General features: G+C 56.3%; 1 protein-coding gene across 5 annotated transcripts in view; it reads left to right on the top strand.

The window, feature by feature from the left end:
• The window catches only part of TBC1D22A (TBC1 domain family member 22A), a 322,639-nt gene that overhangs the window by 215,463 nt on the left and 94,811 nt on the right, over nucleotides 1–12,365 (top strand). For all 5 annotated transcript variants that reach the window (XM_064590478.1, XM_064590475.1, XM_064590476.1 and 2 more), the window contains one exon: nucleotides 11,316–11,443. In XM_064590478.1, coding sequence (XP_064446548.1) covers nucleotides 11,316–11,443 — 128 coding nt within the window. The remainder of the gene's footprint in view (nucleotides 1–11,315; nucleotides 11,444–12,365) is intronic.

The following is a 12,365-nucleotide window of genomic DNA, read 5'->3' as shown; positions in this document are numbered from 1 at the left end:
CCCAGCCCTGCGCTCAGAGACAGGACATCACCCTGTGGCCTGGTAGGAAAGTTTGTGCCCCCGAAACCCTACAACGCTGAGCACACCGCTGATGTGGGAGAAGAAGGGGGGCCCGGTCAGGACCTTGGCCCCTTCGTAAGCGCTGCAGACAGGTTGTAGTGGTAGAGGAATGTCCCGAGAACCGAGTCAGAATGTGGGTCGTTACGCCGACTTGGAGTGACCTGTTAGCTGTCCTTCCTGGTGCTAAATCAGAGCTGCAGTCCTTGCGTGCATGCTATAGATTGAGCCCTGTTACTTCTAAATGTACACTTCAGGTTACAAACTAGTAGCTTTTAAAGTTTTTCAGTGAGACTACCTGTGCTCACCTATTTTTTTTCCTTGGTAAGAGTACGAGCCAGAATGGATACGTCATGCTTATACGTGTGGTTCAGTTTTACTCTGACATACTCGTGTCTGTGTCCAAAGACGTAGAAGGAAGTGCCTTCTTTCCCTTAAAAACAAGTCAGTTCCCTCAACTAGATTCTGGTCTTCAGTAATGGCTTATGACAGGAGAATATAGGAGTCCTAGAACTTACTTTGGAAAGTGCTTTTTCCATAGGCACGCTGGGATCATCTGTCCCATCCATCTTCCCCTTTACTTCTTGATTAGCCTCTGGCATTTCGTCTCTCTCCCCTGATCCATCCATCCATCCATCCGTCCACCATTGGACTGTCCATCTCCATCAAGGTATCCGTTAATCAGTGTGTCTGTCTCTCCATCTTTTCATCCACTCATCTCTCTCACTTTCCTTTTTTTTTTTTTTTTTAAGATTTTATTTATTTGACAGAGAGAGAGAGCGAGAGCACAGAAGCAGGGGGAGTGGGAGGCAGAGGGAGAAGCAGACTCCCCGCTGAGCAGGGAGCCCGATGTGGCGATGGATCTCAGGATCCTGGGATCATGACCTGAATTGAAGGCAGACACTCAGCCGACTGAGTCACCCAGGCGCCCCTCATCCCTCCCACTTTCATGGAAAACTCTTACTGTCTTGCCCTTTGGGTCCTGGGTGTGGAAAGGAATTGGAAGGAGCCTGGCCAGTATGATCTCACAGTTCAGTGGGCGAGCTGGCCATGCCAACCACGAAGGCCACTAAAAGTGCCGTCCGTCTTCTTACAGAAGTCTGGAGGTGGCCCAGCGGGGTGCTGAGGAAGGGGAGGTCAACTTCGGGGGGAGGTCAGAAGGGCTTCAGGTGGGTGGTGGTACTTGAGCTCAGTTTCAAATGTGGGCATGCACAGACCTGCACACCAGCCCAGGCGTGGGAGTCACAGGTCATGGTCAGAACTCGGATGGGTATTTTCTTGGTAGCGTTTTCAGTCTTAAATGTGCCATGGTGGAGGGAATGCTTCTGGAGAGGCTCCTCATCTTCAGCTTCATTGCGGATTTGGGTCACATCAGGGCTTTCTTACTGCTGACGAGATGATTTGCAAACTGTTTATCTGAGCTGTGTGCTTGTTTAGCTCAGAGCTTATTTCTTCTCTGCTTTCTGCACCATTTGAAAAAGGGCCTTGCCTCTTGGTTTGGAGGTTGGGTTCAGCAGAGCCTTCCTTTCCTGTCCTGACTCATAGCCATGGCTAGGTTACTGAGCTGGAATTGTGGGCAGCCCTGGCCCTCCTCCTCCCTGTCCTGCTGGAGAGGTGGTTATTTGTTATACAGAATCAGAAAACTAATGAATGAAGGACAGATAATGCCCTTGAGCCCCCCGCCTTTCCCTGCAGGGCCCTCACTCCTGCCTGGCTCTGCTCACCACCCTCACAGGTACATTTCCCGTCGCACCCTCTGTCGGGGGGCTCGGTGAGCCCAGAGACATCCCCCCTTCCCGGGGGTGGGGTGGGGCTTACTGCTTCCTCAACTGCAGATCAGGTCTGGCCCACCCTGCCCATCCAATCTTGGGACCTGAGCCGCAGCCTCTTCATCAGTGCCCTCACTGTGTCCCCATCTAGAAGCCCGTATGGGTGTTGGGTGGGGTGGAGCCAAGAGCCAGGCCCCCTCCAGCTCCCGTCTGTCTGGTTTGGTGTCCCGCCTCCTCCAGTGTCCAGGCCGCTGCTGTGGGCCGTCAGCACCTCCGTGCTCGGGGCTCCCCGGGGAGCCCAGGGAAGTCGCTCTGTCAGCTGTGCTCTTTTCTAATAAATCAGGTTGGTTGTTGCTTCCTGATATGAAAACAGGCGTTCGTTGAGAAGCTCATGAGCACATCTGCGAAGTGAGAATGATTTAACGCCTCGTCGCTTCAATTCTGGGTGGCTGTGGAAGAACTTGTATTTTAGATAATGTTAACTGTCAAAAAAAATGCCTTCATACCTCTCTAAAGATGGGAGGACAGTGTGTCGTGGTGTCAGATAGATCCTGTTTTCTCCCGTCCTGCTGGGAGCCTTAATTTCTCTCCCTGCGCGTGTAGGCTGGGTCCTACGGGTGCGCGGTGGCGTCTGTGCCCCGAGGCCCGCAGTGGCTGGGCTCTGGCCGCTCCCTGCCGCTCTGCACTGACCCCGTTAGGCTCTCCTGATCGGGGCCAGCGGTTAGCAGGCTTGTGGGTGTGACCCACCTTCACCGCCACCCTCATGTGCAGCGTGTAAGAAGGTAGCAGTCGCATGGCGTGACCTTGATGTTCAAACCAGCCTTGGAGCAGTTATTTTGGGAGAATGTATTTGGAGTTTGGCCTCTGCCCTGATGTCTTTCTGGATCGCTGCCTCAGGGCCATTTGATGGTGGCGGGAGTATTCGTTCGTACCCCCAGTGGGTGTGCAGTTCTGCCGCTAACCCCTCGGAGGGGGTGTCAGACCCACAGGTTAAGGGCTGGCTCAGTTCTCCACCAGACTGCCCCACTTCAGACGCCAGCCACACCTCCATGGTCCCCAGGCTGGCCTGCACTTCTGTCCAAGTTCCCATAAATTCAGCAGTTCCCATGGCTCCCTTAGGTTCGATGATCTGCTAGAATGGCTCACAGAGCTCAGGAAGGCACCATACTTACCATTATGGTTTTATCGTGAAGGGTACAGATCAGAAGACCCAGCCAAAATAAGAGAGGCATAGGATGGGGTTGGGAAGGGTCTGGGCCTGTAGAGGGTCCCTTCTCCCCATGGGGTCAGGGCGTGTTGCCCTCCCCGCCCCGCATCCTTGCCCCTTCACCACCAGCTGGAAAGCTCTCCTGGGTCTGGCTGTCCAGAGTGTATCAGGTTCCCTCACATGGGCACCGTTGGATTGTGGGCCCTGTGTTGGACTCAGTCTCCAGCTCCTCTCTTCTCCCTGACACCTGGCAGCTGAGGGTCCCAGCCAGTCCCCATCCTGACCCTGCTGAACCTCCTCTGCACTCACCAGAACCTTCCTCGTTAGCACAACAGGGACAGCCCGCCCTGGGGGAAGTCCGAGGACTTAGAGCCTCCCTCCCAGGAAGAGGGCAGAGACCAGCCCCCTTCTTTATTACGGAACAAGGAGGTCTCCCTGACCAGGCACGTGGTCCAGAGTCATTGCAAAATGGCGCATCTGCGGTGTTTGACGTTACAGAGGCGCTTCTGGGAAGCCAGCGTTGTTGGTTCTCATTGAGCTTCTGTGTGCTCCTCCTTGCTCATGGAGGATGAGGAAGGTGTGGAACGGTCGACCTGTGGGACCCGCTGCGATCCTGGGTTCTTGGCTCAGGATGGGGGTGGGGGGTTGGGTTTTCTCTCCTTACACCATCAGCACATTTCTAAGATGGTGTTAAATTGTCTAAATAAATCCCGCTTCCTATTGATTTCCGTTACAACTTCCAAGGTAAAAAATGTTTTTTGAAGATCCTTATTGAAATGCAACAGCACGTATTCACGAGGGAAATGGTTTCCTGAGGAAGCACATGGAGCACAGCAATACCACTCAGCTGCCACCGATGCCAGGCCTGCCTGGGGCCAGATTTTCCTCCCCGAGTCCCCCTTGCCTACCTGTGGTATAGTGCCGGCCCAGGTGGGCCCTTCCGGGCATCCCACCACGCCCTCTGGCCACACGCGCGGCAGTGGCTCCCCTTTCTCGGTGGTGGCTGCTGCCATGCCAGGAACTTTCCTGAGAGAGTGCTGTGAGGGAGTATGCTTTTCAGGGGTGGAGGACCTCAGGGCACTGAGAGCCAGCAAGAACTTTCCAGAAGCTGACTTGGGATTTGAATCCAGGCCCTCCTGACTCTAAACCGGAGGTCTTAGCACTCTTCCTTAGTGTCTGGCCCAGCCTTAGTAGGCTCGCCCACTGCCTGAGGGAGAAGATGGGCCAGCAGCCAGACTCGGGCCGTGGCCTCCTCACTGCCCCTGCTGTGGGGCTGGCAGGACGATTTGCCTGCAGGGGTTTGCGGGGAGTGTCCTGTGCTGGGAGAGTGGAATTGTAGGTCCTGGGTTCTGCTCTATTTCCTGACTTCCCCCATCTGCCCACCCTGTCCCCTTCCAGCTCAGACTCCCTGTTCCTTCGGGGCACCTCTGTGGGTGTCTGTAGTGGGGAGCCCTAGACCTCCCCTTCATGGAGATGGCCATGCCCCTGCACCCCCGATACAGCGAGGCCCGGGTCCTCTGGCCCATGGATGCAACTGGGCCCTGTCTCCATGTGGGCCTGACTTTTCCAGCTATCTTCCTCTAAACCGGGAGGGTGGGTGAGCCCAGACAAGGGGCTTCTCGCTGCAAAGAGGCCCATGTTCACTGTCAGGGGGCTCTTGTTTTGTTCCTTTTTTGTCTCTTTAACTGATAGAGAATTGAATCTTCCTCCCAAATCAAAGCCTATTCACGCCTTGCCCGGCAGAAGTGTGATTTATTCATGTCTGTTCTCGGCTTTGTGGAGGGGTTCTGAACGGTGTTCTTTGTCAGGTATCTGAGTGTGAGCAATTATGCTCCCTCTTTGGGCAAATAAATCTAAGTAGTGTCTGCCCTGCATAAGCAGTATGTGTTTTTTATGCCAAGTCAATGGGATCCATGTTTTTTTCCTCTTTAGCCTAAATCCTGGGACATGGTGTGTTTGCATAATGTATTTTTATTTTTAATCAAGGAGACAAGATGTTTCAGTGGAAGTTTCAATCTGTAGATCTGCCGTTTAAAGTGCTGAGAAAAGTGTCCAGCAACATTGTGGTGGCCTCTGTGCGTGTGGATGTGACAGGCACCTTCCTGGGGACACTGAGGCGATGGCAATGCCCTAGCCTGCCACGGAGGGCTTTGTGAAAGGAGTCTTTTCAACCTGAAAGATGACAATAATTACATCTGCCTGCTCATTCATTATATGTACACTCTTATTCCCAGTGAAATGGAAAATTTCAAATTCAGAATTATTGCTAACCAAATTACCTTTATCAGTGAAAGAGCATCTGCTCACAATTACTTACAAAATAGGAAAAATGAAGCTTTTCAACATATACGTTTGCAGCCCTGATGTCTATAAATTGAAAATAATGTGTTGAGTTTAGTTGGCCATTTTTCAACACATTCTAAACAAGAGGCAGCCCCGCCAGGAGTCCTGCATGCCTGAGGGGGGCTGGGAGGCCGGCGGCACGCCCACTTTGTAACTCTCCACCACTTACTTTCGGACAAGCCACCTCCGCGTGAGGGACAGGAGCCCCTGCGGATCTGGTGTGCCAGGGTGGCCCGGCTGTGGTGCCTCGTCTCGGCTCACGTCTGGGGCTCGGAGCCCCGCCACAGGGACGGGGGAGGGGGCTGGCCTTCTCAGCGCCTCTCAGGAGCTCCCAGGTCCCCACTGGGCAGAGAAGGCTGGACGCGCGGGGCACACAGGGTCGCTTAATCTGATGAAACAGACAACTGTGAGACTCAAGGTTGAATTTTCTGTCTCTCCTCCCAGTTGCTGGGCTGTTGGAAGGCAGGCTGCAGACCTTGTCTGCCCTGTAGTGTCCTCTCCCAGGCAGCCCGGGTACGTGGGGTGGGGGTGGGAGGTGAGGGGCTGATAAATTTTCCTTGGAACAGTTGATGGGTGAGGAGCCTTTGCTCTGGAAGGACTTCGCCTGTGTCCTCGTGGGATCAGCAGGGCGTCGGGTTTCTGGTCATTCCCGCAGCCCATGCCTTCCCACATGGGCCGGGCCTTGCTCCGCAGAGGGCAGTCGCTGTGCCCCCGGGGCTGGTACCCAGACACACAGGGCGAGGCCCTGCGCCCATGTAGCAGTGTGGGGTCCTTCAGACACGGCGAGGGGCAGTCCTGTGTCCAGGCCACTGCCACCTGGCCTGCACCCGTGGACACTTTACCCAGCCTGCCGCACCGCACAGGCAGAGGGTGGACATGTCCCCGGGGTAGGGTCCTGCAGGGCTGGCCCCTTCAGGGAGGGCGCTGGTCATCACGCTCTGGCTGGGATGGGCTCCTTCCGGCCAAGCCTGAGGCAGGAGCCGCCTCTGTCTGCATCTCGTGGGGCGGGGCTGAGAATTCCCCTGTCCCTGTGCCCCCTGCTGCTGGGGCCTCAGGTGGGACTCACTGTAGAAGAGAAAGGCTTAATTTTTACGGTTTCCTTAGGTTACTTCAGTGATAGATGTTCCAGAAATGTGTTTAATTTTCCACATCTGTTCGCTCACCAATTTACATTAGAAAGGTGACTCATGCCTCCCAACATGTTTTTATTTTTTTTTATTTTTTATTTTTTATTTTTTTCTCCCAACATGTTTTTAGAGCTGTTTCCCCAGTTTGTCAACTGGTGACCTTGTCCTATGCCGGCTGGAGATGCCACAGCAGAGCATGGGCCTGGTTGGGGAGGCCATGGCTGTTCTGTCCTTAACTCATGTGGGCAGCTCGCTTCCCCGGCTTTCGTCCTGTCCACATGTCCTGAGAGCGTCTGGCTCTGGCCATTGTTCTCCCTAAGTGATGTGCCGAGCATGGACTCCATGCTGGGCTGGGCTCCATGTCTGCCCGTGGGCCCAGACAACGTCCCCCATCCCGCAGGAGGCTGGGGTCCAGGGGAAGACCCGCTGGTGGTACCCCAGGGAGAGCCTGGATGACGGCCCCTCATCAGTGCCCTGGGCTTGCTGGTCCCTCAGCTAACAATCTGTGGTGTTACTGGGCAGGAGCAGAGGATGGGAAGCAGTGGAAAACGTAACTTGAATCCACATTAGTAAACTCGGAGTCAGCATTTCCTTCCCGACTGTTAAAATGTGACCCACCCACTGCTGTCGTTGATGGGGTTTGGCCTGTGCCAGGCCCACAGGGTGGCTGGACTGGGACGGGTGGGCTGGCTGCTGTGCCGTGGGAGGCTCCAGCCCTGGGGTCTGCTTGCGCCAGTGGGCGAGGCGCTGGCATGGCTGACCTGGCCCTGTAGAGCGGCGGGCTGGGGTGACCAGCAGGACCAGGGGCCTCCAGCCCGGGCCAGCCGCCTGTCCCGGGAGCCGCCCCTGTGCTGGCCTGACTCCTTCCTGGGCTGTTTTCAGGCAGTGGTCCTGTCTGCCCAGCTGTCGCCCGTGTTCCAGCCTGTTCTTCCCCAAGCTGCCAACGCAGGGAAGTTACCCTACTTTTCCTGTGTGAAGGAGGCTTCTTCAGTAAAATCAGAAATTTTCTGAACTGCCTGTTTTCAAGTGTTCTCATGTTTGAATTTCACGCTAAGCAGAGCGCTTGAGTCAGTGCCCTGGGCCGGGCCAGAGGCTGACTGCCCACTGGTGGGGCTTCTGCCCTTGAGCTGCGGGCAAAGGTCAGGCCTGGATGGAGGGCCACTCAGGGGAACTCTCCAGAGGCTTAGTTTTGTAGCTGCTGATAATTGCAGGCTGGAAATCATTCTTCAGTTCCTACAGAGAACACAGCGTCCCATTGCATTGCTGAGAACGCTCCTCCGTATTGCACTGTGGGGGACAGAAGCAGAGAAGGAAGACTGGGCATTTGGGGCTTTGCTCATTCCTGGTGCCGGTCACCCATTTCTCTGTGCATTCACGTGCTCCTTCCCTCACTCATCATCTGACAGACACTTGCGAGGCACCTGGTGTCCAGGCAGGAGGTACAGAGTTGACTTGCCCACAGTGCCTGCCCCAGGGTGAAGCCCAGGACGCCGGGCGAAAGGCTGGACTCGAGGTGTTTGTAGCAGCAAGAAGAGGGGCAGGCTGACGGCACAGGGAGTTTAGGGAGCTCTCCAGGTGTTTGGCACGTGACTAGCTCTGCCCTGGAAGGGACAGGGAGGCCCAGGTGGAAGGCTGGAGTGTGAGCGACACCAGGTGGTTGGGTGTGGACGGGGTGTCGTCTGGCACCCGGTGCCACCGGCGGGTGATACCCGTGGGGCGTGTTGGGGGACTGAGGGCTGAGGACGAGATGCATTCTTAGCGTTCCAGTTTTCTCAAACTGTGGGCCATTTATGGGACCCTCACAACATCTTGAGTGGAACCTCTGGAGGTGTTAGGTGCTCCCGAGATGATGGGCCAGCGTCACAGGGACAGGTTGCCCCCTCCTGCCTGGGGGCTCTTGTCTTGCAAAGCTGTGTGTCTCAGTTCTGCCGGGGACTGCTGCCGGGAGGCCCCACCTAGCGCCATGCCGTCGACAGACTCCTGGCCTCTTTACACTCCACTAGAGTAAGTGGGAACTTCTCTTTGGTAGTGAAATTAAGTTTAATAAAAAATAACTGTATTTAATAAAACATAAGTTGCTTAGAAGAACACGGTTAGATAGACCACAGTGTGGCCCCACCTGTGGGTTGTACCCACCCTGCCCCGTGTGCAGAACTTCTGGAATGGGGACCCTGTGTGAGAGGCTGGAGTCCTGTTGTCCTCTGTCTCTCAGGGCCCCTGGGAGGGGTTCCCCGCACATCAGAATCTTCCGGGGAGCTGACTAAACACACATTCTCAGACCCCACCTGAAAGATTTTGATGGAGAAAGTCGAGATGAGCCTGAGAACCTGTGTTCCTAAGCCCTTGAGATGAGGGTGCTGCCAGCCCAGTGTGGGGACCACTGAGGTCAGCCCCCGTGGCGCCCTGTTGTCAGGCTGGCGTGCCCCTGAGCTGGCCTTGTGCTTCCCTGGGCCCTGAGCTCCTCGAGGGCCTCTCACCTGTGTTTACCCAGCGCCCCAGGACAGGGGGACGGGCCCTGGTCTGCGGGCCGGGGGCGCGGAAGATCAGCTCCAAGGGGCCCAGCGCAAAGAAGACATTTTGTTGAAAACTTAGGTCTTATCCTAAAAATTAATGATGATGATTGACTTCGTAATGCTTATTTATTTGGTTTTACTATAAGAAGAGCTTCCAGATTTCTGAGGGTGATCTGTTCTTACTGCCTACCATGACTCCTTTTGCTTCCAGCTGACTCCAGCCTTGATAGAACGTGGCTCCCTGTTCACGCTCCATTCCAGCCCCTGTGCACAGAAATGTTCTCCTCCTTAGGCTTTCACAGGGAGGACAAATGGGATTGGTAATGCGGAAAGTAAGAGTCTTCCTTCAAGCTTGCATGGGCTTGAGCCAGAACCCCTCAGTCAAGCAAAAACAAAACAAGCTCCCCTCCGCTGGCATGTGAATTACCCCTCTGGGGAGAGGGCCCCTGCCCGTAGGAGCTGAATACCCCGGGGGAACAGACACCAGCCAGAGGAGCCCCCACTGCCAGGCCTTCCCTCTCTGCCTGCTTCCTGGCCTCGGCACCCTGGGCCCAGGCCTGCCCTATGCTGTACCCGGAGCCCTCAGTCCCTACATTTGTCCCTGAAGAGGAAGCACATGGTGGGCCTTGGGGCATTTGGGGTCTTCCCACTGCCTCGTCCCACTAGCCTCCTCCCTGGCATCGCGCTCCCAGCTGGCTGCAGGGGCTCCGAGATGAGCCTGTGTGCTTCTTCTCAGCCCCGTGTCATTAGTCACTGTCTTGTTGTGATGGGTCTTACAGTGTGTTGCTGGGTCTGCCGCACAACGTGGCCCAGCTGTTCCCCCACCCCCGGCCTGCACGTGTCCTGCCCCGCCTGCCACGTTGAGGGTGCCCAGGCGTGTTTGTCACGCTCAGCCGCGGATAGCGGTGGCTTGGGGTGGGGTGTCGTAGAAGAGCCAGTGAAGGAACTGGCTCCAGTCGTGGGGACCAGAGCTGTCCGGAGCTTTTCTGTGGCCCGCCTTCCTCCTGTGGACGAGAGCACCCCGCCAGGTGGACCGTAAGCCAGAGTGACTGGAAGGTGCAGCAGGTCTCAGAACAGGGTCCTCCCGCCCCTCGCACCCCCCTCCTCTGTGCTTGGTGGTCAGGAAAGCCTTGTCTCTGCAGTACTTCAGGTTACCGGGAACCTGAGTAAAAACAAACCAGTAAGCAACAAAACACTCATGCTTGTTTATTTGCTAGTTCTAAAACTTTCTTTGGGAGAGCTGGAAAACCTGTAAGCTTTTCTCAGGGTCACTTCTCAGGGCTGTCAGGGATGGTCACAGGGGAAGGTAAGCCCCAGAGAGAAGGAACTTGCATGTAACTCAGGAACTCACAGAAAAGATGTGTGTGGAAAGAGTGCTTTTAGCAGCGCTTGGTGGACCCTGATTCAACACAGTCACATGGGAAGGTTCCGGTTCCAAGTCAGGACCCGTTCGGCAGTATTTGCTTGTCTTATGAAACAGCACGAGTGGGTCTTCATGGGGCAGAATGCTAGGAAGTAGCAGGGTCACCACGATCCCCAGAATCTTTGCTTCCTGCAGAGGCACCTCCAGGATTTATAGACTGGAGCTCATGGAGCTCTGGAGCCTGCCCCCCAGGTTGCTAAGCACCCAGCAGAGAGGTCTGGGGGCCAGGAGCACAGGGGACCTCAGCTGCGGAGCCCGTTGCAGCGGGATGGGGGGGAGCCGCTCGTGGCCAGTGGGAGATGGAGCGCCAGGGAAATGATGGTTCTTCTGAGAGGTCAGCTCTCCTCTCTGGAGGCCAGCCCCAAGCCTGGAATCCAGAGGCACCCAGCCTAGGGCCCAGGGCCGTGTCCCACTCGCCCGCTCACTGGCTGGGTCCGGGAGCAGGTGGGGAATTGCCCCCTGATGAGCTTGAGGTCGTTTTGGGAGCCGGTGAGCTCGCCCTCTCTGTCCAAGCCCCTCCTGGGACTGCAGCCCGTGCCTGGTGGACTTGCCCGGGGCGGGAGAGCGCTCACTGCATGTCCCGGAGCATCCGCTGGCCTCACAGACCAGTTTCTCACCCGAGAGGTGGGAGTGGTCCTGCCCCTTACCAGGGGTGGGCTGCACACATGACCCGGGAGGCCACCCTCGCCACTGTTCCCGTCACGGCCACCGCTGCCGCTCCCTTTCCAGAGGAAGAGTCGATCTGAACTCTTTTAATGGAGGTGACTTCTTCGCTCCCTGAGGACTTTGGGCATCTGGTGGTTGGAGTGGGTGGTTCCCGGCGGAACCCCAGGGGCTCTCCCTCACAGCCTTGGGGCCTGTGTTTGTCTCGCGCAGAGCAAGTCCACCGGCACCTGGACCAGCACGAGGTGAGGTACCTGCAGTTCGCCTTCCGCTGGATGAACAACCTGCTGATGCGGGAAGTGCCCCTGCACTGCACCATCCGCCTGTGGGACACCTACCAGGTGAGCTGTCCCCGCGGCCCCCGCGGCCTCCTGCCGAGCCCGGCCCGGGCCCGCTGGCTTTCTGCCCGCACGGCGGCCGCCCAGGGAAGGGTCTTTTCTGGTGTTCTTGTCAGCTGAGTAGAAGTAACACTGGGAAGAAGAACTTCCTGTCGTTCTGTTTGTAGCTGAATTTCGTTCCGACTGCGTGGTGCCAGCGTCCCCGGGGCTCACGGACAATTTACATTTCGTCGGGGTCCTAGGGGCGCGGTGGGGGATGCTTGGAACTCGGCACACGTCTGCGCCGCAGCTGCCAGAAGCATTCACACTCTGGACTCACACGTTGTCTGTTTTGAGTTACTTATAATAAAGATTTTTTTAAAAAATCACTGACAAATTCAGTGCAATATGAAATTTTCTCCTCTCCACCAATTTTGATGAAATTCATTTCTTCTGGAGATTGAGTTTTCTGGAACAAACCACCTTTGTTCCCCCGAGTGTCCCATTTTGCTTATTCTAGCACCTTTTCATTTTGCTGGAGATGTTTGCTGAAGCTGAGGCCGCACCGCGGGGCTTACACGCCCGCTTTTCATCATCCCTCGCAGATAGTGGGAGCCTTACGTGGGACGGAGAGTGGAGGCCTGCGGAGGCTGCTTTCTGCACTCCGAGAGGCAGGGTTTTTGCCTTTGCGGGCTCTGGACTGGGAAAGGGAGCGCCGGGCAGCGCCTTCTGTGTAGGGCCATGTAAGTCCCCGCCGCGGGGCTGGCCTCCGGTGTGGGAGCCCTGCACGTGGACGTGCACGGCCCCTGCGCCCGCCGTTGTCTGACTCTGAGCTTGTGGTCATGGGAGTCAGCTAGAGCAGCAACCCGAGGTTCTGTTCCTGACGGTGGTCCTTGTGTCCCACGTGGGCTCGGGGGTGTTTGTGGTTCTGAAGCCCCGTGCTTTG

This window comes from Mirounga angustirostris, unplaced genomic scaffold (assembly GCF_029215605.1).
Source record: "Mirounga angustirostris isolate CCGP_5_RB_7025 unplaced genomic scaffold, mMirAng1.0.hap1 SCAF_5, whole genome shotgun sequence".
Classification (NCBI taxonomy): domain Eukaryota; kingdom Metazoa; phylum Chordata; class Mammalia; order Carnivora; family Phocidae; genus Mirounga; species Mirounga angustirostris.
Note: the sequence above shows the minus strand (reverse complement) of the source record. Positions and strands in the feature narration are given on the sequence as shown.